Here is a 25,460-nt window from a genome sequence, read left to right as displayed (position 1 = left end):
CGTTTTTTATAGGAAGAACGTCTCAATATCTAATCGTTATCAGGATTTCCTTCAGATCCTATGCCTATAGTAGGTGTATGTAGCCTAACCATACCTATCATCATACCTATAGTGGAACCAGTAACAAATGTATATATGTATATGGGCTGGACTGTATACTCAGCAGATCTCAGAGAGAAGGACACATCTCCTATTAACTGAGAACGTTACTGATTAACTCCTGCACAAACTCTCACTACTGCTGTTTGGAGGACCTACAAGAAGGCTTCTAGCATCTCCCCATAGTAGTAGTCTTCTCTACTCATTGGGCACTTTGTGACTTATCTTGGTCCACGCTGTCTGCATGTGACAACCCTTTCCCATTCTCCTCCCTTCCCTCTTCAGTCCTAAGTTACATCATACATCAAACCTTTCATCAAGTTAAACTGTAAGCTGGCCACAACTCCGGGCAAATAGTAGTAGGCAAGCAGTAAATAGTAGAAAGAGTCCAGGTAGTGACCGGTCGGAGAAGACTATGGAGAAAACATGGAGAATATGAACTGGAATAGCATAAAAGGCATATAGGAGCAAAATACTAAAATATATATCACCATACAAAATCAGGAACAGACGCCTGGGGATGTCAAACGTGTGACAGGCACACAAGTATCCGTATCCCGGTGTACGTCTCCATGTCGTGAGATCTCCTGCATGGAAACATGGATCAGTCTGTGCATCCCGATGTAAGTCTATGGGGAAGAATGGGTGAGGGTGCTGGGAACTTGGTAAAGAATGGATTACTAAAGTAACTTCTATGATCCACTGAGTTCCACGTGACTTACTTATTTGACAAGGAGAGCCGAATGTTTGATGGTTATTGAGAAGTTGTTAGTAGTATCATTGGTTGTATAGTGTTGTCTCCATACGCTCATGGTGGCCCACGTCCATATGAACAGATAGTCTTGGAGGTCACTACTAAGTATTAGAAAGGCTCCGTTCAGACAAATGTATAAATTCACGGATAGCCGACTTGTCCATCCTTGGACAGGTTACGTAAGAAATAAATGCCAGTAGTCCTTGTTTTGTTTTTTTTTGTTCCAATAATCATTGTTTTTTGTGGAAAATCTCTCATGTGCATCAGTACATTTCACATGGCACTGACCGATTGTAGCCATAGTATGTGTTTTATCGGGACAGCCTCATCCACAAATTATAGACCAAACGGAGTCCCTGTGGAGCTCCATGAGCTAAACCGAGCACTGTCTTCTCTACAAAATTGGTAAATCTAGCGTGAAGAAAATCTATTTTATTGGTGAGTAAGATATTCGTGGGCAAGTAGTTGCACACACGGACAGCTTAGGTTATGGCTACATTAAGATGATCGTGTTTTCGATCAATGTATGGAATCAATTGGCTGTTGTTGGAAATCATCATACATACAGATTTTGGGAATGAGTATGCAAAAAGTTTATTTCAGTCAACTGCATGGACAAAACATACATATTGAGCAGGTAAAAGTGTGGACCAGAAAACTGTGCTCAAAGTCTGGTAAATTGTACCCAGCCAATAATGGAGCTCAGCGGTGTCCTTTAGGGCTGTGTTGCCAACCATCCAAAATTCCAGGACAGTTTTAAAAATGAGGCATTTTTTTTCCCTGTCCGTAAAAATGTTTTTAAGGCGTCCATGATTTTTTTGAAACTGAAGAAACAGTTTTACAGTTTACAGAGAATGTAACTAATGTATTCATATCGGATTTATGGGCTGTAGATGTATCACTTACCGGTATAATCATAATGATTTATTATGGTTTTCCAATGCGTCCGTAAAAAATATTGTCTATCTGTGATATTTTGTTAAGCTGTCCAGAAAAATTAAAAACTCAAGTAGGAAACCTTGCTTTTGGCTGACGTTGGGAAATACTGTACCTCCAATGATGAGGAGCTTCACACATAAAGTATGGTCACCATCACTAGACCCAGATGGATATATATGTGTCATGTCACAATATTGCAGAAGGATTTCCAGGAACATAGGGCTTCTTCACTGTGCCTCAAGCTAGGAAGACCCTAGATTAATTATCCCTGTCCTCCAGATTACCCCTGATGGTGAGGATGCCGGGATCTCGCACCTCACTATGCTCCTATATGCATGCTTATCTGTTCCCTCCCCCACCCAGGGAGATATAGGACCGAAGTGTATGGAATAACACAAACCTGACAAACAGGGGAAAACAGACAGGGATAAAAGAAAACCACAGTCATACAAATACACAAATAAAACAACCGAGTGAGAAACAAGGGAGGAGTAGGTGGAACAAATCAAATGGGAAGAGGATAAAGATAATTAAACACACAAAAAGCAAATCCAGGCAGAAATCTCCTGAAAACAACTCCAAACACTTGTTGCTAAATTTGAACTCTCCTTCAACACCAAACAAGGACGCGGTAAGCTATCACTGGCAAGCAAAGAAGCAAGGAGGAGGGGGGAGTAAGAAACTCAGAACAGCTGATACAATAAGACAAGGAACTCCAGGAGTCCCACTAAGCAGTTTAACCCTTGCAGAAGCAGAGCAAAGAAAGACCGAACTGCTAATAGGACAGTGAAGCCATTCTAACAATCGCAGGTGTCTGTATCACCCAGATACCGCGATCGTCTGACCCCACTCAGTTGCTGTATCATCGTGACACATCAATTTGCCTTGTTCCGAATAGAGAGGCATCTGGATACATCACCCAATCAAAGAATATTGAATAATTTAGTTATTAGGCATGATGATCAGCAGATGACCCCATCGACCCTGCATGAAACAGCAAGCAAACTGAACTCTTATCAGATTCCCCAATGCTCTTATCTATGCCAGCATCCCATTAATAGCATGTTACTTTGTTATGTGGGGCACACATTGGGGTATTACAGGGTATTACAAGCATATTTCATCATTTACCCAGAAGCAGCGGAATTGTTAGGAAAGTCACAGTATGAGAAATTCTTATTTACTCAGCCATGTTGAGCATGGCAAGTTTTGGCTCACGGTCACTGTGTCCTTTAGAAGGGGTTATTCTGGTCCTATGTAAAGTACCTCGTCCACGTGGATGTATTACTGGTTTGACTTATATGGAGCCATAACACAGCACCGATAGCTTGCTTCATGCCCATACTGTAGATGGAGGCTTTAGGCTCTGTGCACACGTTGCGGATTTTGCTGCGGATCCGCAGCATTTCCGCAGCAGTTTCCCATGAGTTTACAGTACAATGTAAACCTATGGGAAACGAAAACCGCAGTGCACATGCTGCGGAAAAAAACGCGCAGAAACGCAGCGGATTATTTTCTGCAGCATGTCAATTCTTTCTGCGGAATCCGCAGCGGTTTTACACATGCTCCAATAGAAAACTGCAGATGGAAAACCGCAGCAGAATGCGCAAGTAGAAACCGCAATAAATCTGCAGTAAAAACTGCAGCGGTTTTGCACTGCGGTTTTTCAAAATCCACTGCGGAAAAATCCGCAGCGGATTTTTCTACGTGTGCACATACCCTTACTCATGGATTCCATATGAACATTTAATGTATCTTTCCAAGATTTATTATTGTGAAAACATGGACTAGAGTACTTCAATGCTACGTTTTCATAAACTTATCCTTAGGGACTATTTATGCAGTTGCATAAGCTCTGTGCCCAATGTTGTGTACATGAGACCTTAAAGGGAATTTTTCACAAGGTTTTTGTTACCCCATCTTAGAGCAGCACGATATAGGAACAGAGACCCTAATTCCTGTGATTTATAATTTACTGGGTTGCTTGCTGCAGTTTTGATAAAATCCCTGTTTTCTCTGCTGCAGATCTAGCAGTTCGCTGAATGCTGAGCTCTGTATAACCCCGCCCACATGACTAATCCACTTTTTATAAAACTGTGATTTTATCAAAACTATACTAAGCAGCCAAGTAAATGACACATTGGTGGAATCAGGGTCTCTGCCCCTACATTATGGTGCTCTCAGATTCGGTGGAAAAAAACCTGGTGACAGATTCCCCCTAAAGGATTATTCCCAAATTGGTATGATAACCCCTATCTATTTGATAGGGGATATCTTACTGAACTCTGAGGGCCCCAACAGTCACACCAGCAGTGATCCCAAGAACAGGACTCTGCATTCTCAGCATCTGCTACAATAATTGTCTATGGAACTGCAAGAGAAACCGAGCACAGGAAAAAATAAAAGTAGAGGAGGTCGAGCATGTCTACCCCAATTCAGGGGTTCCAGAGCCGGGTTCTTGGGACTGCTTGGAATGGTTGGACCACCAGCAATCAGCAAACTTTCCCCTATCATATAGTTAGGGCATAACTCACTATCATGGGATGTATTCACTGCTTAATGAGAAGTTCGGCACCTTTGTGATGAACTTTGTGTTTCGATTCCTTGTTCACGATCTCTGCTTATTATGATTGAGATGAAACATCCATTGCTTCTATGCAGAGTCTGATCGCATTTATCCATAAGGTTCTTAACTGTCGATGAATATTCAAAAGTTACCATTGATGGAAAGGTGACCATTTATTTGTCATCTTCTTGGGTTATTGCGACTCGACTACGCATAATATGTGAAAAGATGGCATCATAAGTTCTAGTATCAAAGGTCCGTTGTTGGTTTGGCTGTTTATTTTCAAAAGCATCCATAAATTCATCCACCATTAGATGAAGGATCAGTCCTGATGGTGGTTCAATATATATGTTCCTTGAGAAGACTTGAAGTTATCCACATCCCTTTATATGTGTCAGTGGAGCTGTATAGACAATTCTATAGGTATGCCTCTGTGTCATCCTCATCTCCTAGTTGTAGGTAGGCTTTCCTCTACCCAGGACAAAAATCAGATTACTGCCTTAACCCTATATCTAAATACCCTGGCCAAAGTAGGAAGCCCTTACCCTTGCACCCAGCACCCAGACCTCCAGCTATGTCCTTTACTTGCCTCATGGTCACTCGGAATAACTCCTTGTTACATCACTAAACTAAAGCAAGAGATATTTAGATGTCTGCTTAAAGTGGTCTTCCTGGCTTAACATACATTTCTGCAGTGATTCTATGTGACTGCAGATTGCCGAATCTTAACAGTGTGCAACATGTACAATGTCAGGATTCTCAGCACATTTCCAGCACAAGCAATCGTCACAGGACCATAAATATGCTAATTCTATAATTATGATCACGTGTCATCTATCAACTTTATATTGAGATAAGCAGATGAGAGGATAGTCAGCACAGGAGTGCTACTATGTAAATTACATATGGAGCGCCCCCATGGGGCCGTGGTGTACTCGGTACTGGGTCCTTCGGTTCACCGGGGAATGTCACGGTGGCTGACCCGGTCCGTGGCCCTGGGACGTCCGTGTTAAAAGGAAAGGTCTTTAAAGGGAATGTTCGTGATGCCACCTGTGGTATTCGGTCATGGTGACCGATGCTGCTTTAAGGGGTCCGCTGGGGTGATGTTATGGCAGCTAGATGGTATACCTTCCCACAGGTGAAGTATGTCCCCAGGGCTTTCCAGTGTGCAGATGGTGGATGGCGAGAGGCGCAGTGAAGAACGAGGACACAAGATTGCAGCCTCTTTACATTTACTGAAGACTTCAGCATCCACAGTCCAGAGAACCAGATCACAGGGCAGGCAGAGTCCGGCCGGTTTGGAGGCAAGTCCAGAGTCCCCTTGTCCAGGTGTAAATCAGTAGCCTTCATCTAGCGCTGCGGTGTTATAGTCCCTTACTGCTAAGCTTCTCATAAGGCCCTCACAGATGTTACAGATGTTATGTCTCTCTCTGTCCCCCAGATTGGATAGGACAAACCCGTATGACCGGTGGCTTGAGGCGTTTTACAGGGACTCTATCATGCCCCAGCCTCTAAGGGGTGCCACCTTGCCTCCTGGGTATAGGGCGGGCAGGTAACATGCATTTAGCTGTCCTGCTGGCCTCAGGAGCAAGGCATAAAGGGTCGTTGCTCCCTTGGTGTTCCGGCTACCGGGATCCTGCGCCTCAGAAGGAAGCAGCCTGTGTAGGGCTGGGCTCCTTCTGGTATCCACTGCTTTGCTACGACTTCTTTCACCCTCTCTGCAATACAGTTCTCCTTCAGTGTCTCTTTCTGGAAGCTGCAGCTCTCAGGGCATGCACAGCTCCGTGTCCTTCTTCATCGATCTCTGACAGGATCCCACCCCTGTCAGGGACCAACCACCTGAGCAAAGCTCAGCCAGCCACTAACTAACCTTCCCTACAGGTCACCAGTTGTACCTCAGTGTGGGGAGTGACCTAGTAAATAGGAGCAGAGCTCCCCCTGGGGGCCTGGAGTGTGAAATGTGTTGCATGTTTGTGATACCTGGATGCAGTTGTCCTTCTTTGCCTCCAAACATAATATCACTCTCCCCTAGAGGAGAATGATATTACTGCAACGACCAGGCCCCTGGGGCGTTGCACATACATGCCACAAAGACTGCTAAACCTGGAAATAGAGGAGAATCCTGACAGTGTATATGTTGCACACTATTTTAATTCGGCAATCTGCAGTCACATTGAGTGACTGCAGAAATGTATGCTAAACCCAGAAAACTACTTTATATTTGATCATATGGGGACAGTCCCGATAATGTCTGTAAAGTTCTGCGGAATAAGATTGCGCTATATAAGCAAAGCATAATAAATAAATAAAGTGTCCAGAGGAAAGTCCTGGGGCACAAAGCACACAATGTACAGACACAGCCGATGCCAAGCTGAACACTGCTGGACTTTTCTACAGACTCTTCCTCTTCCACCACCGATAACGTCATACTTTCCAACATTACTATTGCGCTATATATTATTATTATTTATTTATATAGTACAATTAATTCCATGGTGCTGTACATGAGAAGGGGTTACCTACAGAGTTATAGATATCGTTTACAGTAAACAAATTTACAATGACAGACTGGTACAGAGGGGAGAGGACCCTGTCCTTGCGGACTTACATTCTACGGGATAATGGTGAAGAGATGTAAAGTATATTTAAGGGAATCTGTCAGTAGGATCTACGTTCGCAAGCCATCTATATGGGCATGAAGGTCATAGGAAGCTGAATTAAACGATACATTGATATCTGCGATCCGGTATCTTATTCCTGAGGAATCCATGTTTTTCTTAATATGTAAATGAGCTGTTAAGATCTATGGGCCGAATGTAGATCTACCTGAGAATCCGCCTCCAGAGATTTTTGTAAACGAAAGAGGAGTTACCAGTGTGAGACATGTAATGACTGACAGTCTGCTCTCCTGATCTACATGTCTCACACTGGTAACACCACTTTTCATTTATAAGCAGCTCTGAAGGCAGATTCTCAGGGAGATCTATGTCCAGCCGATAGATCTTAAAAACTTATTTACATATTAAGATACATATTATTTCTCTGGAATAAGACATGAGTTCTCAAATATTAAGGTAACATTTTATTCAATTTTTTATGACCTGCATACCCATATAGACAGATTACTAGAGTTAATCCTACTGACAGATTTTCTGTAAGTCCTGCCCACTGTAACAGTCAGGAAATCCTGAGAACTAGATGGGTCCACCTAATTTGGGGCAGGTTTTACATCAGGGGTGGGGAAACTTTTTTCTGCCAAGGGCCATTTGGATATTTATACAATCCTTCAAGGGCCATACAAACTCCACCCACAAAGCATATCCTGACTCTGGCACTGATTTCAGGACGAAATCTTTCATTGCATGCCCTTCAGTGGTGAAAACTGCATGTGTGTGGTAACAGCGCAAGGAGAAATTAATGAGCTGGTGGTAATCAAAATATACCTCTTTGCCCAAGAATGCGGTCCCTGAGAATCTACTTGGGGCCTGATAAACGGTCATCGAGGGCCGTAAATGGCCCTGGGGCCTGAGGTTCCCAACCCCTGTTTTAAAAAAAAACGCTTAATTTTTTATTGTGTGGAAAAGCTCCAGATTTGCCAGAATTGTATCTGATAGTACTGGGAAAAAAACCAACAAATTAAGGACTGTTGGCAAATATGTCATTTACAAACAAACACTGTATTATAACTTCTTTTTATAGGAAATTCTGAAATGGACAGTTTTAAGAAGAGCATGTCTGGAATTCTAAACCCCGCTGGTGATTTAATGTCCTAATATTTAGTGATAGGTTTCGATTACATGTACATCTTCTTGAAATGACATCTTCCTGGTCGAGTTTTCTTATCTTTTGTCTTTGTCCTTTACCCTTGGTAGGTGGAGCAGATGCTGTCTGAATTCAAGCTTCATGAAGAAGACTTGCAGGTCCTTATGAGCAGAATACAGGCGGAGATGGAAAGAGGTCTTCACCTGGAGACGAATGAAGAGGCCAGCGTAAAAATGTTACCCACCTATGTGCGCTCCACACCCGATGGCTCTGGTAAGAGGCATAGAGCAATGTGATACTATACAAATAACAACCTAAAAAGTTTACACAATATAGACACCGTCAATAAAAATATTCCACACCATATGCTTAGGAGAGTGAACATCTCCTCTATAAATCCGCTAAATCACAATTGATATCATCTTCACCCAGCCCAGACCACTATGTCAACTTCCTCTCCCTTTTCTCCTAAGACATCATGTTCTCCTCACTTCTGCAGCCATTTCCAGCATCTATAGCAATGCAAAAAAAATCATACCCTAGACCAGACCCCAAAATTAATTTAGACGCGAGAATTGACCTATAAATTAATTTAAACCTCTCACCATACCCCTAAATAAATTCACACCAAAGACTGTACACCTCAATTAATTGAGCCCATAGACCACACACATTCAATAATATAAACTAGAGAACAGACTATGAAATAAATTCAGACCCCACACTAGATTCCTGACCAAACCCTACACCCCTAGACCCCCGGACAAACTTCACACCAGACCTCTAATTTTGTAGACCAAAAAATAGATCTGTAATTTTTGACCCCAGAGCAGATCTCAAAAGTTAAAAGTCAGATAACATGAATGTTATGAATATTTTTAAATTAATATGCATAAATAGAAATATATTCTAGTTTTGCCAGTTTCTGATGAGGACTCAAATTATTTTGGTCCTGTCACCATCACATACAAAGGGAAGTTTCTTTCCAGAATACACAGAAGGGATTGTGTCTAAAATGGTCAGGTGCCAAATTTTTTAAAAATATTTTTTTAAGAATTCTTGGTAATTTTTTTTTTCTTGCAATTTGGTGATTTTCCATGTAACCATATTTTTAAAAAATCCTGCATTTTTTGGCTATTGAGACCCATTAACAGGCTGATATTTCCTGTGCTGTAGTCGTCTCATTATCATCACAGGCAGGATTACAATGATAGGTACATGTATTTATAGATAATATTCCGTCATTCACAATAGGTGATTGTCACAGCTCACCTCCTCCCCTCCCTGCTCAGCGCCCTCTGCAGAACTCACAGAGCATGCCCACAACAATCTACCATAGAAGTCAGACTTGCCATAATTATGTAATTTTTTTTTGCTGTAAATGCCCCTATTCTCCTGAATCTGGTGTTGTTGTTTTTTTCACTCCTGTGCCTCTCCATTCCAGAGATATGTTTTGACCTCCCCTGCTCTTTTTTTAGCCAAGTAGGTGTGGTTCTCAATTAGGACCATGCCTAATTGGCTAAAAAGATTTCTCTACATGGAAGAGGGGGCCATATTTCAATAATGGAGAGGTGCAGTTCCAAAATAAAAGCATTGCCAGTTTCAGGAGAACAGCAGCATTTACAGTAGGTAAAAAAAATACATATTTATAGAAAATAAAAGGTTTTACTTAAATAGAAATTTTTAAAAATCTACTATCAGAAAATAAAAAACAGAATAGAAAAAAAATATTTTTTTTTCACTGTTATTTTCCCAATAGTAAAAAGAATATGGGTGATACATTTCCTATAGTGGAATCAAATACAACAAGGCGGTCATCGCCGGGTATAACCAGTGGCGATGTCCTCATCGGTCATAACACCATTTTCATGGACTTTAGCTTTCAAAAGATGATCTGATATTTTCATCATACAGCACATCTCTCGCTGGGCACAGGGTTTGTCACCAGTCTGAAAGCAAACATAGTCGTTGATCAAACAGTGGCTCAGTGCGGCTCTTCTCCCTCCGTCCTTCACCTCCCGCTCTGTCTCTCATTTCTTTTATTTATTCATGTTCAAAGTGCCTGACCGTGCAGCGGGAGGGTGTGCAGTAATGATAGGTTACATAATGTCACAGGTTGGCTGCAGCAGAAATCTGAAGCCCCCCATACACAGACAACATCCTAGAAAAAATGTTTAAAAAAGCATATAACCTACAGCAAATAAATAAGTAAATAGTAAGCATACATGAAAATAATATAAGATACTTAGTTAACACTATTTTGATCAAAAGACCATGATAGGCATCCTACCATGACAAGCTGTACCCATCGGGACGGTCCTAACCTGTCTCTAGTATTAAAACCTTACCATGAGTCAAATGACTTCAATGTGAATAAGGGCCGAGCAGGACAGGGCCAGACTGAGACATTCATTCATGGAAAGCTATACCGATGGAAACTTACACGACAATACATAGTAGATGTCATAGTAGATTTCTGCTGATTGCAGAAAGTTTGTTTGGCTGATGGTCATCTCTTCCATCCCCTCCATACACAGGAGCTCTCACTTTCTCTATGAAAGCCATTGCTGAACTTCTCTGGTAGCAGATTATCTTACCAAGAAAAACTGGATCAGTAGCTCCGAAATTGGGCATGCCGGATTCTTATCCCCATGAGTTTATCTATTTGAGAGTGAAAGTTGGGAGGCTCCCATACACATTAGCTGACCAGTAGAATCATGGAATGTTAGAGTTGTAAGGGACCTCCAGGGTCATCGTGTCCAACCCACTACTCAATGCAGGATTCACTAAACCATCTCCGACAGATGTCTGTCCAACCTCTGTTTTAAGACTTCCATTGAAGGAGAACGCACCATTTGATGTGGAAGCCTGTTTCACTCAATGATCACTCTCACTGTCAAAAAGTTTTTCTAACATCTTATCTGTATCTTCTCCCTTTCAGTTTCATCCCATTGCTTCTCGTCATTCCATGTGCAAATGAGAATAATGATGATCCCTGAACACTGTGACATCCCTTCAGATATTTGTAGACAGTTATTAAGTCTCCTCTTAGCCTTCTTTTTCGCAAGCTAAACATTCCCAGATCCTTTAACCGTTTCTCATAGGACATAGTTTGCAGTCCACTCCCCATCCTGGTAGCTTTTCTCTGAACTTGATCCAGTTTTTCAATGTCTTTCTTTTTTATAAATGTGGTGCCCAGAACTGGACACAGTATTCCAGTTGAGGCCTGACCAAGGAGGTGTGGAGGGGGATAATTACCTCACGTGATCTAGACTCTATGCATCTCTTAATACATCCTAGAACTGTGTTTGCCTTTTTTATGCTGACTCATGTGCAGTCTGTGATCTATTAGTATACCCAAGTCCTATTGACATGTGCTGTTGCTTAATTCTATTCCTCCCATTCTATAGATTTAATTTTTGTTTTTTTTCTTGCCCAGATGTAAAATGTTGCATTTCTCCCTGGTTAATTGTTAAATACCATTCTACTAGTCACTGCCTATTGTTGTAGTTTATCTAGATCTTTTTGAAATCCTTTCTCTGTCTTGTCTAGTGTTAGCTATCCCTCCTAGACTTGCATCATCTTCACATTTGATTTGTTTACCTTCAGTTTCCTTGTCTAGATCATTTATAAAAATGTTGAACCACACCAGGGCCAGGACAGAGCCTTGTGATACCCCACTTGAAGCACTCTTCCAATTGGATGTGCAACCATCTATTACCACTCTTTAACTACAATCACTGAGCCAGTTATAAATCCACCTAACCATAGCCTTTGTCAATCCCATACTTTTCATACTTTTTCATTTTTTCAATAAGGATAGTATGAAATATTTTATTAAATGCTTTGCTGAAATCAAGATATACTATATCTACCGCATTTCCCTGATCCACCCAGTCAGTGATTCCACCATAGAAGGAAATTAGATTTGTCTGGCATGACTTGTTTGCCACAAACCCATGCTGGCTCTGGTTAATTACTGTATTCTTATCAAAGTAACTTACATACATGTTGCTTAATAATTTGTTCAAATATCTTTCCTGGTATAGAAGTAAAACTCACTGCTCTATAATTTTCTGGCTCCAGCTTCTTTCCTTCTTTTTTTAGATTTCATCAGTTTAATATGTATGGGGGGCTTTCAATGGGAATTGCAAGCAATGAAATACTAGAGATGGAAGCTTTTTATTACATAGAGAAGCTTCATAGTTAGTTTTTATCTAGAGGGACTTCTCGATTTATCTATTAGTCCATTGAGTGGAAAAATCAGCCACACCTTGGACAAATAGAGAAAAGGGAATAGCTAGATAGATAAAGAGAGGAAGAGAGATTGATAATATATCCCCTGATTCTGAACCTCAATAGATGATGCTGCAGCAATCCATACTACATACATAGTAACATAGTAACATAGTTATTAACGTTGAAGGAATACTTTAAGTCCATCTAGTTCAACCCATAGCCTAACCTAACATGCCCTAACATACTGACTCAGCAAGGCATGTGCAGGGATTTGCAATCTGGCACTTGTCACTGTCTCTCTCTCTGATCACTTTCCTAAACCAGCGAGTTATGCCCATTTGAGATACAGACTATAGACTAGAAGTGTTCCCCTACCACTTCCAGTCTCAAGGCCCTTTTTATTCCTGGAAAGGTCACTTCCGTAGCTGGACAGAAACACCAGTCCAGGGTAGGTCCACATTATGGACAGTAGTCCTCAACTACCCCATCAGATCTTAAGTTCTCCATACATATTAGATGAAATATGTCCAAATTTGACGATATTGGCAGGATTGGCTGCTCATCTGATGTGTTTGGGCGCCTTGCGAATCTCCCTGGGCAGATGTTAGGGTAAAAGACAAATTAGGCAGTTGGAACTTCAACACCTAATGCTTTTGTCCTTCGGAGAGATTGGATGCTGCCAGAAGTGTCTGGCAAGTGACTTTCTCCTCTTTACTATCAGTGACTCAAAAGTTGGAGATTGTAACCAGAAGTTATGCAATCTTCAGTTTAATTCTGTGCCCTATTTTCCATTTGACTTCTTTAGAGGTTGGAGACTTCTTGGCCTTGGATCTTGGTGGCACTAACTTTCGAGTAATGTTGGTTAAAGTTGGGGAAGACCTAGATGGAGAATGGAAAGTGGAGACCAAACATAAGATGTATTGTATTCCTGAGGACGCCATGACAGGAACAGCTGAGATGGTGAGAACATGTATGGGAACAACACAATGTTGGGTGACATTGGTGGAGTATAATAAATACACTATGTGCAGAATTATTAGGCAACTGAGTATTTGGACCTTATCATAATGTTATGATTTCCATCTCCAAGTTGTTTATACTTCGGTGCTTATTGGATGACGCAAATCAGATGACGTGTATTTGTCTGAGGAGTGTGTGGCCTAAGGACACAACACCCTTTATCAAGGTATGCAGAATTATTAGGCAGCTTGTTTTCCTCAGGAAAAATGGGCCAAAAAATAGATTTACTTGACTCGGAAAAAGTCAAAATTGTGAAAAGTCTTTATAGAGGGTGCAGCAGTCTCAAAATTGAAATTTCTTGGCCCAGTCTTGACTATTTCAAGTTTGCGCCTTGTTCAATGGTGGTCGGGTGTCAGTCTCCTCACCTCGGCCATGTGTCTGAGCACTGAAAACCTTGTACTTCTGTGTTTTGTTCAGTGGTGCTCGGGTATCAGCCTCGTCACCTCAGCCAAGTCTCGGAGCACTGAACACTCTGTCCTTCTGTGTTTTGCTCAGTGGTAGTCGGTTTCAGCCTCCTCACCTCAGCCATGAACACACTGTACTTCTGTGTCTTGCTCAGTGGTGGTCGGGTGTCAGCCTCCTCACCTCGGCCATGTCTGTGAGCACTGAACACCTTGTACTTCTGTGTCTTGCTCAGTGGTGCTCGGGTGTTCTCACCTCGGCCATGTCTGAGCACTGAACACTTTGTACTTCTGGGCCTCCAGGGAGGCTGCAGTGCTGCAATATGATGGCTCTGGAGGATAATGGCTCCTTGTCACTTCCCCTTTGATTCTTCTCACTTCTTTTGGCAGTTGATGTGCGTCTTTTATTCTCAACACATATTTTGCTCCCTGTTGCCTAAACACAACAAAACATCTGATGGTTCTGTGATTGCCCCATTGATGATTACGTCAAAATACTCTTGACTAATAATTTTCAACAGCCCAATCCATTTATCAATACACCTAAAAATTTTTAGGAAAAGCTAGAAACATATTTTGGGTGAAATCATCATTTACATATTTATTCTAACAAGTTAAAAGCCTAAGGGGGTTGTCCTCTACTACATGTGATGTAACAACCTAGTGTTTGCTTTCCAGCTGTTTGATTACATTGCGGAGTGTATCTCAGATTATCTGGACCAGCAGAACATGAAACACAAGAAATTGCCCCTTGGATTTACCTTCTCCTTCCCAGTCCGACATGAGGATATTGACAAGGTGAACCAGTTTTAACATACTTGAAATGTGGACAAATACAGTATTCACTAAAAGTGTCCAGTGACCCTGATACACATGCACACTCAATTAGGTAAGTGTGCATGTGTGCTACTTCTGGCATCATCTTAACTAACAGGGACTTTTGGGATGACCCTTTACTAATTAGATGGTCATCCAGTCACGCCAAAATGAAGAGTCAGAGGTTTTTTTTAATTGTGTATGGTGACTGTATGGCTTTAACTACCATATAAATGGTATATTGTGTTTACCTCTATGCTATGAAGAAATTTTGATAGGGCATTTCTTAATCAAGCTTTGTGTATGTTCTCTATAGGGGATCCTACTGAACTGGACCAAAGGATTCAAAGCTTCTGGTGCTGAGGGGAACAATGTTGTTGGACTGCTGAGAGATGCCATCAAGAGACGAGGGGTGAGCTGTGATGTGGTTGTAACTTGATGTAATTTTTCAGTGTGGTAGCAATAATGGTAATTTGGTAAATAAAAAGCAGACACTCCTTGGTCTCCATGACTGATGCTCCATTCTGACCAAAAGCCTGAACATAATTGCAACTACTCTATGGTCCCCTATTGCTTCCTTCCCCATTCCTACTCCATTGAAGTCCCTCTGAATGGTGGAATGCTTTAAGATATGTCCACCATTGCAACCTGTGGATACACGGGAGTCAGTGGGTACTCTCGTCTGCTGACCTGAGACCGCATGGACCAGGGCTCATCCCCCTGAACATCCACTGAATGCCCACTCACTTTTCCTAAGGGAAGAGTAGTATTCAGACAACACAGGGTGAGGGTGAAACAGTGTAGCAATACTTTATTGAACCACAAAAAAAGACAATAACATAGAACAATTCCAGCAAAATACCCAAAATAGTGCAAATTTACAGAGTCTCATCCTTCTTCACTAGCTGGGATTAGAGCAGCTGGAACTTCAGAGCTTCCAGGGCTGACACCCACAGAGAGGAGGTAACGACAAACTTAGGAAGCTGACAGTCCATTGATGCACGTGGCAAGGTAACCTGGCTGGTCACAACCTGGATTTTTAAAAAGTTTCCAAGGAGCCAGTTGACTGAAGTGTCTCAATCCTGGCTTCCTCAAACATATCCTCAAACATATCCATGGGGCTCAGGTGACAGGTGGGTCCATATCCTGGCTTCCCCAAATGTATCCATGGGTTCAGTGATGGTCAATAGAGCAGATCTCTATTATTTCAGCCGGGGCCGTGGTCCCTATGCTGGCATCCTGTAGAATATCAAATCTATGTCCTTCAAGATGGAGCTATGATGTTTTGGCTGATGTCCTTTAGGCTGTAGCGTGTTCCTGCCTGTGATTTTGAAAAGAGTCTCTAATTCTGATTGCAGAACAATAGGAATCCTTTTTATACCCATATCTATGTTTCAGGTCATCATCCACACGTCAGGGGGAGGTGGGATGAGTTTAACACTCATTGCCTGAGTATTTAATAAATATGCATAGTTTTTCCTCTTCTGTTTTGCAAGTCAACAAGCCACAGGGTCCCACAAAATGGTCAATCAACATACAGTATTATCAAACATCGATTGTTCAATGACCCTGTGTTCCTATCTTGCAAAGGTAGCAGACAATAAGCTGTAGGAGCTAATATAAGAGGCAAACAGATAGGTCTACAAAACAGCTTCAGAAGCAAAAAACTGCAGACTTTTTGCAATTTTTTTACTTTTTTATTTTAGATGTACTGATGTAGTACAAAATGGTTGCAAAGGTGTACAATTCCTTGAACAGAATATGTATTGCAAAGGGAGAGCTGATCATCTATTGCATTGAGGCATCATCCCTGAGGCATCATCAGTTTAGCAGTCGATGATTGGATAAGTGGTCATTGCCCCATCTCCTAATGTCATGCCATGCTAATCTAAATTATGCTCTGCAAAACACATTTTACACCATTTCTAAAATTGATCTAGTTCCATACATACATTTATATACCTTCTAAAATCTTAATGATCACAGAAACATAACTGGAAGTGGAGCTCCCGCTAGGACTGTGGGGTACTCGGAACCGGGTCGGCTCAGTTCTTTAAGGGAAAGTCATGGCGGCAGTGACCCTGTCCGTGGCCCTGGGCATCCAATTAAAGGGAATAAAGCGTAGTGGAGTGGCAAATAAAGTCTAATGTAGTAATGATCTGGCTGACGCTGCTTAAGGGGGTCCACTGGGGCTGATGGTAATGCAGCTTAGATGGTTTTGCTCCCCACAGGTGGAGGGGAGGTCCAAGGGCTACCAGGATAGTCTATGAGGGGTTGTATACGTTGTGGTGCAGGAAATAATTGGAGGACACATGATTTTCAGTCTCTTTACCTTTTACTGGTGAAATTGCAGTCCAGGGCACAGGTTAAAGGTGATCTTTGAAATCCGTGCAGCCTGGAAGCAGTTCAGAATCCCCCTAGCCAGGTGGGGTTGGAAGCCTTCCTTTCTGCGCTGGATTCTGGGTTCTTGGTGCCTTAGCTTTCCTCAAGTGCCTCTCTCAATCTGTCCCTTAGGTGGAACACTACCTGCATGGCAACCAGCTCCTGCCTTTTTACAGGTGTCCCTTTCTTGTGGTGACACCGGGCTCTAATCTGCTGCTGTGCCTTCGGGAGTCATTTGTGGCTAGAAGACCTGCAATCTCCTGCCCTCCGGTTTCAGCTGTAGGGCATACAGTTCTCACACAACCTCGGACCCCGGTGTCCGGTTTCTTGCGCTTAATCCTGGGAGTGAGCTCAATCGCAGCTCCACTCCCAGTTTCTCTCTCCTTTGCTTCCTCTCCATTCACTGTCTCACACAGACTGATTAACTCCACCTTCAAGCTAGAACCTATAGGAAAGCTACCCTGAAACCGGGTTTAGAGCTCCCCCTTCTGGCCTGGAGTCAGGAAAGTGTTGTATGTAAATGTTACCTGCTAAGAGGATTCCTTCTCGCTTCCAGGCATGGCATCACCCTTCCCGGGAGGCAGGCAATACCACTGTGGCATCTGGACTCCTGGGGTGCCACAGAAGCTCTGTTGTCCCTATGTAAATTCTGTAAAGAGGCTCCCCTACCTACCATGGACCTAGGTCTGACTTTTGCTTCTGCACTCCCTAAAAAATATTTCCCAACTCAAAAAGCTTTTCTGGGACATTAGAGATTGCTTTGCAGTGTCAAATTTATATTTACATAGCTGTGCCCCCTTTATGGCAGGTCTAACCCCATAACTACCCCATCCCTTCACCCTGTGCCTCTGTACTCTGAGACTTGGCACTCTGGCAAAAAAAAGAATATTGGGGGAACCAAGTGTCCAGAAGTTGCCAAGAGACTTCAGGAGAATTGTCAACTTTTCTGGAAGTTGCCAAATATGCCCTGAGGATATACCCCTTAATTATTGAAACATATAGGGCCTGATTAATTAAAACTGGTGTTATATACTTCAGTCTTAATGATGGAGCATCTTGGAGTATAATGTGCCGAATTCATTAAGAGGTACACGTCACTAAGGCTACGTTCACGCTAGCGTTATGCTTGTTTGCGTCGGGCGACGCAGCGGCGACGCATGCGTCATGCGCCCCTATATTTAACATGGGGGACGCATGCGTTTTTTTGGTTGCGTTGTGCGACGCATGCGTCTTTTTTGCCGCTAGCGTCGGACCAAGAAAATGCAACAAGTTGCATTTTTCTTGCGTCCAAATTTCGGCAAAAAACAACGCATGCGTCACAAAACGCAGCGTTTTTGCGTGCGTTTTGCTGCGTTTTTGAGTGCGTTGTGCGTTGCGTCGCCGACGCAGCGGCGCACAACGCTAGTGTGAACGTTACCTTAATGAATTTGGTGCATCTTCTCAGTGGGGTTCGCCTTTGTGGACCTCACCAGAAATGCTACTCCAGCCAGAAACTGGAGTGACAATTCTGGCATAAAGAAATGCCATCGGAATTGATGAATATGACTAGTGGCTATTGCGACACCTTGTTCTAACCCCAGCTCCTCCCTAGCCTTGCCTGCTTTTGTCAGAGCTGTTATTTCTGTCCTCTCCAGGATTTTGAGATGGATGTTGTTGCTATGGTCAATGACACGGTTGCCACAATGATCTCTTGTTACTATGAAGATCACCGTTGTGAAGTTGGCATGATAGTAGGTAAGTGTGCATTTACTAGCCGGTGGTCTGGGAGGGTAAAGTTTTGTTCTTGAGGCGAGCACCAAGTCAATATAGAAAAACGTGAAGGGAATCTGTCAGCAGAATTTCACCATCCAAAACTATTTATCTCTTTCAAAGACAAGTCCAGCAATACCTTTACATGGCCAGTCCACTCCTCTGTTACTGAGAAATCAGCTTCTGAATTGATATGAGGCGCAAGACTTATTTGTAGATCTGAAGCCTCTGTCACTCAAGCTCTATTCCTCACCCAGTGCCGCCTTCTCTTGCTTGACTGACAGCCTATATGCCGTGTGACTTCAGGCAAAGGAGCCATTAGTCAAGCAGGAGGCGATGAATAGAGCTGGAGTGACAGAGGCTTCAGATCTACCATACCCATTTGCATACAAATTAAAATACTGATTTCTCAGTAATGGAAAAACGGGCTAACCATGTAAGGGTATTGCTGGACTTGTCTTTTAAAGAACTACATGCACATATGAGTAGTTTGGGTAGTAAAATCAGATAGTTGTCGACCAAATGAATGTTCAGACCGCAACTGTTTCCACTGACTCCTCTATAAACAGGAACGCTTAGCTTCATCATATTTGATCCTTCTCTCCCCTGACATCATATGCTGGGGAGATCCAGGTGGTCCCCATATACATTACTTTTCCAGCTGAATTTTTTTACTTCTGGAGTCGTGCAGAATGTGATTTTTTTTTCACTGGGAGATATACAGTTTACCACTGTGTGTCCATGTATACCTCCATCGGAAGAACAAGATGTGAACTGAGCCTTATAGAGTTGACCCTTTATTTTAATTTTATCTGGATCTTCCAGGCACTGGATGCAATGCTTGCTACATGGAAGAGATGTGCAACGTGGAACTGGTGGAAGGAGAAGAAGGTCGTATGTGTGTCAATACAGAATGGGGGGCATTTGGTGACACAGGTGAAATAGAAGACTTCCGCCTGGAGTATGATCGAGTGGTGGACGAGGGCTCCCTGAATCCTGGTCAGCAACTGTAAGGACACACTATATCATTCCACACATAGTGATCACTTTATTCTAATGATCTGTGGGGGTCACAACACACTATGGCCATCATCAGTTATTCTATCACAATGTCATCATTTAGTAAAGCCTGATTGTCTATAATATATATATATATATATATATTAAAAGCCTAATAAAAAAATATAAAAATATATTAAAAAGCCTTATAAAGCCTGATTGTCTATAATATATATATATATATATATATATATATATATATATATATATATATATATATATATATGTGTGTTTTTTTTCCATTTTTTAACAGTTTACAATAACAAATACCAAAAATTGGTAGTGTCAACCCAAATTAATTGCATGTCTATTGCCGGAATGCTAAATAAATGTATTTATCTGCTGGAAAATTTAGATTTTTGACAAAATGGTTTGGTGTTCTCAATGGTGACCTGATGTTCACTGTTTACTTTTTCTATGGAATAGCTACGAGAAGATGATTGGAGGAAAGTATATGGGGGAACTTGTCAGACTGGTCCTTATGAAGATGGTGAACGAGAATCTGGTTTTTGGAGGAGAAGCTTCTGAAAAACTGAAGACGAGAGGAAGTTTTGAAACCCAATTTGTGTCGCAGATAGAAATGTAATAGCTTATATTTCTACTAATAAATCCTCAATCCGACTATCCGCTTTGGACAATCCAATTTTGGTAAAATGTTATCTGATGATATGTCAATCATAGAGTGTTCCTCTGTTGAGACGCTCAAATATCAATTGTAATCTGTTGGAAAACATGGCTACAAGTCTACAATTTCCCTGCAGTGCCTCCACAGGAGAAATTAGGCATTGCCTTTAAAATCAATATGTTGTCCTTGTAGTTGTCGAAAAAGCAGAGTCCTCTAAAATGAGAGACGTTGTTTGTAGCTTACGAATTCATAGTAACCCCAAATGAGCAATCCTGTCAATCCCTTTTTTACTTATATCTCCACCCTATTGCTAGTTGCAACCCCATTTTTATTTTTCTGTGATTCTTATTTCCAGAGACTCTTCAGACTTCAAGCAAACTTGCAACATCCTGCGGACACTGGGTCTACAGCCCACCGTGGGAGACTGCCACGCAGTGCGTATGGCATGTGAAAGCGTGTCTACACGAGCAGCCGCCATGTGCGCAGCTGGCCTTGCTGGAGTCCTCAATCGTATGCATAAAAATCAGGGAGAAGACATCCTCAAGATCACAGTTGGAGTGGATGGATCTGTCTACAAACTTCACCCTTCGTAAGTTAACTATCTAGTTGTCTACATTACAGACAAAAATTATTTGCCCAATTCACAATTTGCAAATCCAAGTGTTGAGATCCACATTCCTTATCTCTATATTTTTTTATGATCATAAAATGATGTTGATGCCATTTTCTTCTACTTTCAGCTTTAAGGATAACTTCCACACAGCTGTCCACAAGCTGGCACCGAGGTGTGATATCACCTTCATCCAATCAGAGGAAGGCAGCGGGCGAGGTGCAGCCTTGATTTCGGCGGTAGCATACAAGATGGCCTATCTTATTGGGCATTAGCTACTCATGCAACATAATCCTTGGACATATGAATTCAGTACCTCCTGAGTCAGTTTCTACAGACCTGTAAAAAAAGTCTCAAAAGTGCACAATGTTTCATTACATCAACATTGTCCTACAGGCCTAAACAGCATATATGGATCCATCATGATGTTTAGAAGGGACAAACATCTTCCCTTAGCTTTAGTATGTATTTTGCAGAACATTGATAGATTACATGGTCTGGTTAGAAAGATATCCTACAGGATGTCTGTGTAATTTTGGCTTTCTTCACATAAATGCATGCCAAATCAATATGTCTGTTTGTGCGTAAGGCAATACTCTAAGAAGAGTTCTCAAGACAGTCACGTACTGGTGACCTTCAAAGTATTGGCTGTTAGGTTACAGACTCGCACTTTTTCAGATTCCATGTGGATTTCTCAGGTAAGAAATTAGAAATGTTGGATGTAAGCAGACACATTACCACTTTACAGACTTTGACAGCCTGACCAAACCCAATGGTCAACTTTCAGCCTGGAGAATGAAAAGAAGAATTAAGCCACAGCCTTCTTTAGAACGTGGGATGACGTGTGGCAGTTCAGCTGAAGAGTATATATCTATAATATGTAATAAAAGAGAAGAATCCATCTATAGCTAAGCGTTTGCTAATGGAATCCCTTCTCTCGAAATTTTTATAATGTATGTTGTGAATACAATACAATAATGTGGCTAACAGCAGTCGGTAATGATAGAAAAGTGCATTAAAACTGTACAATGTAAATTAGGTTTAATTTATAATCGACTATGACAAGTGGACCTTTCTAGAATAAACTGTAAAGCTTGATAAAATAGGGGGGCAAAACACCTGAAGTCTTCGAAAAACATGGACATTTATGGTCTACCATTCACTTTTTAATTAATTTTAAGAGAAGGGGCGCATGTCCCACCCATGCCATTCCATATAAAAAACAAGGTCCTTGAGGAATCAAGGAAGCAAAGTTGGCGTGCACTTGGTCGAGGTGTTGAGGTGTGGTGGAGCAGGGTGTATGTCTCAGAATCATAGAGTAATTCACCGCACACTTTTGGTATTAAAGAAAACTTCTAATTTTATTTGGTTTGAAGCCAGCATGCAAAAAACCATCAGTGGTGCTGGGCGGTGATACGTCACCGATACAGGCGTGGGAGTTGCAGAACCCAGGAAGGGTCGCATCATCTTAAGTCTATGATGCTCACCTCCCAGCACCATCTCTAGACCTTTTTTTGCATGTTTGCTTCACACCAAATAAAATTTGTCCCTTTCTTCCTTGAGGAATCAAGATAAAGCCAACCTGGTTAGAAGCCAATACATGAACATTGGGATTCAGTTGAGTTTTCTGAGTCAGATATGATTGTTTTAGTGATGAACTTTGATAGAGGACTTATCTTCAGCCATACTGAGCTCTATGGAAAATGACTAAAGGTGGCCATATACATCAAATAGCTGTTGTATAAAAGCTCCTTTGCAGACAGCTATCTTTCCCAACTCCCGAATACACATAGTCCCCAATTTATCAGAGCTTTAGCTGTGCAAAAATATAGTGACCTTTAACATTTTTATGACATTTTCAGTAAGCTTCTAAAACGTGGGAGTGATGGGAGAGTGGCGGCCACTGCTTATCAAAATCATGCCGAGTGGTGGCGTTCCTGACACCACAAATGTTACTCCAGTCCGTACCTTGCCTGATTTATTAATGAATCAAAGCAAATATAAAACATAGCACTCAAATGTGATGAAAAAAGTGATTTATTGGACAATTGACATCCAGAATGAGAAAAGGTTTCGGTCTGAATAGACCTTCATCAGGGGCCTTCTCATTCCACTTTGCAGTGGGCGCCACAGACAATTCACCCCTTTATCGCTCTGAACTAGAACAGATTCCAGGAAACTCCATAAAACATGTTCTCATTCTGGATGTTTTCTCAATCTGGATTGAAATTGTCCAATATATCACTTTTTTCCAATCACATTTGAGTGGCAAGTTTTATATACTCAGTATCATACGGGACTGGATCCTACTTGTGCACCTACTGACCAGAAGTGCCATGCTCATTGTTGTCATTAATGAATCGAGCGCCTCGCACTCCACCCCACCCCCTCATCAAGACTGGCCCTGATTCTTGATTAATCAGGGCCATAGTGATTTATCAAGACAGGCGATTTTCATCCCAGGTTTGATGAGAGGGGGGTGTTGGAGTCAGATGCTCCTGATTCACTAAAATACTGAATCTTAATGAATGTGATGTGTCTGACAAGTCTCCTCTGTATCCTGGGAACTGGAGACTTTGGGGTTAAGTCGTTGCAGTCTTTTTTCCCAGTAAAGCTGGCAGCAGGAAGTTACATAGCCACTCTGCTGGGAGTCTCTGTATATTAGGCTGGCAGGCTTTCTCTCTGCAGCAGCAATGCTACACACACATTGAGCAGTTTACTTTGTCACACTCAGGGGTCCTGACTTGTCGGTGTGGTCACCGGGGCTGTGCGCTCAGGTCACTGTAAGGTGATATGTCTTCTCTGATTACGGAGGTTTCCAAGTCCACACTCTCACATCCAGCCTTCAATACGGCTGGTATCTCAGCCTCAGTGCCCTCAAGGGGAGAACTCTCTTTTGGGGAGTGCGGCGCTGCAGCCTGCTCTCTCTCTGGCGCACTATCCCCTCTGTGTCACGCCCTCTGCTCTCCCGCTCTTTTCTGACCACACCCCTCTCTCTTCCTCTCTGCCCCCAGCAGTCACATGGTCCCCTCTGTCCAGGGCAGAAAGTCCTCCCCCCAACAACCCAGCTGTCCGACTAAATGGTTCCAGGTAAGGAGCAGGGAAAGCAACCTCCTTACATTGATTTCACTAATTCTGATGATATCAATTCAGCTAACGGCTGGCAAATAGACTGAGGAAAATTGGAGGCTTGGAAGCTGCTTATATGCATTTTGTTACAGGAATGAAGAAAAATCCTTTAATAAAGTGATTTGCAAAGTTTCATCATCTTCCATGCTATACAAAATATATGTAATATATAAAAAAAAGGTTAGTTACTTTTTTAAATCAGACATAACATTAGAACCACTGAAAGGTGAAAAATCTTGATTGTCTGGCGACAATGACATTGGTAAGGGGGTGGAATAAATTAAGCAAAAAGTCAAAAGTCAGTACTTGTTATTGTGTTGGAAGCAATAAAAATGGGCACAAGTAAGGTTCTGAGTGACATTGACAAGAGCCAAATTTTGAAGGCTAGACGACTGGGGCACAGTATGTCTAAAATGGCACTTTGTGGTTCATGCTAGGTCAACAGGTAAAAAGTCACGAAAGGGATCAAGGACAACCAAATCTTACTGATTGAAGGGTAAAGAAGTTACAAATTGGGAGAAAGTTAATGTTTGGTATGATAGAAAGGTGTCAGGACAACACATCGCACCTTGCAGTGGCTGGGGATGCATAGTCACAGGCATAGACCCAGTCGGCCATAATGGGCATATGAGCATCAAAACTCGACCCTGGAGCAGCAGAAGAAGGCAGATGTAGAAAGACAGCTAGCTGTGGAGTTAAGGGGTCACTCACATGAGCGATGATTCTCTCTTCCATGACAATAGTATCGATTATGGTAATGACAATCGTCTCAAACTCTGATCAGAGATTGAGCCGAGTGTCTGCTGAGTGTGATCTGGTTCTCTAGCATGAGAAAATCATATCACAGGTGCAAACAAAATGGAGAACCTAATTTCTCCATCTTCTTCATTGTCTGTGTACACGTCATATTTGTCTCATGACAAATCGTCATGAAAAAAAAATACAGATCTGCACTGCCCCATAGTATAACATTGGGCCGAGTGCTGTCCGAAAAACATCAGGTAGCATTCGTCTGAGTTATATGCTCATGTGAGAGAGCCCTTAGTGTGATACTCTGGGCAATATTCTACTGGGAAACTTTGGATCCTCCCATCATGTCACGGTCGCGCGTGTCACCTGCCTAAAGGTTGTACAGACTAAGTATGCCCTGTTCATGGCAATAGTATTCCCTAATGGCAGAAACCTCTTTTAGTAGCCCCTGCCACACTGCAAAATGTATATAGGAAGGGTTTGAGGCACATCTTCAAATTTTCTTTGCTCTCAATTCGAGATCTAACATCTTGGTGTAGATACCACTAGGTTCTTCAAAG

The 25,460-nt window shown here is 42.1% G+C and overlaps 1 protein-coding gene across 1 annotated transcript; it reads left to right on the top strand.

Annotated features, from left to right (window-relative positions):
* Positions 1–422: 422 nt before the first annotated feature.
* On the top strand, positions 423–22,052 carry GCK (glucokinase). The gene is made up of 10 exons (XM_069766699.1): positions 423–722; positions 8,231–8,393; positions 13,165–13,319; positions 14,459–14,578; positions 14,913–15,008; positions 18,613–18,712; positions 19,553–19,736; positions 20,213–20,368; positions 20,767–21,000; positions 21,152–22,052. The coding sequence occupies exons 1-10, from the start codon at positions 699–701 to the stop codon at positions 21,294–21,296; spliced, it is 1,377 nt and encodes a 458-aa protein (XP_069622800.1). The 5' UTR covers positions 423–698; the 3' UTR covers positions 21,297–22,052.
* The last annotated feature ends 3,408 nt before the right edge of the window (positions 22,053–25,460 follow it).

Source organism: Ranitomeya imitator, chromosome 4, assembly GCF_032444005.1.
Source record: "Ranitomeya imitator isolate aRanImi1 chromosome 4, aRanImi1.pri, whole genome shotgun sequence".
Lineage (NCBI taxonomy): Eukaryota > Metazoa > Chordata > Amphibia > Anura > Dendrobatidae > Ranitomeya > Ranitomeya imitator.
Note: the sequence above shows the minus strand (reverse complement) of the source record. Positions and strands in the feature narration are given on the sequence as shown.

What these genes read in the sequence shown, in the direction of transcription:
- GCK (XM_069766699.1), top strand. Translation starts at nt 699, where the DNA reads ATGGATCAGTCTGTGCATCCCGAT. An exon ending in ATCAGTCTGTGCATCCCGAT is followed by an intron (nt 723 to 8,230) that starts GTAAGTCTATGG and finishes TACCCTTGGTAG; the next exon opens with GTGGAGCAGATGCTGTCTGA. An exon ending in GTCTACAAACTTCACCCTTC is followed by an intron (nt 21,001 to 21,151) that starts GTAAGTTAACTA and finishes TTCTACTTTCAG; the next exon opens with CTTTAAGGATAACTTCCACA.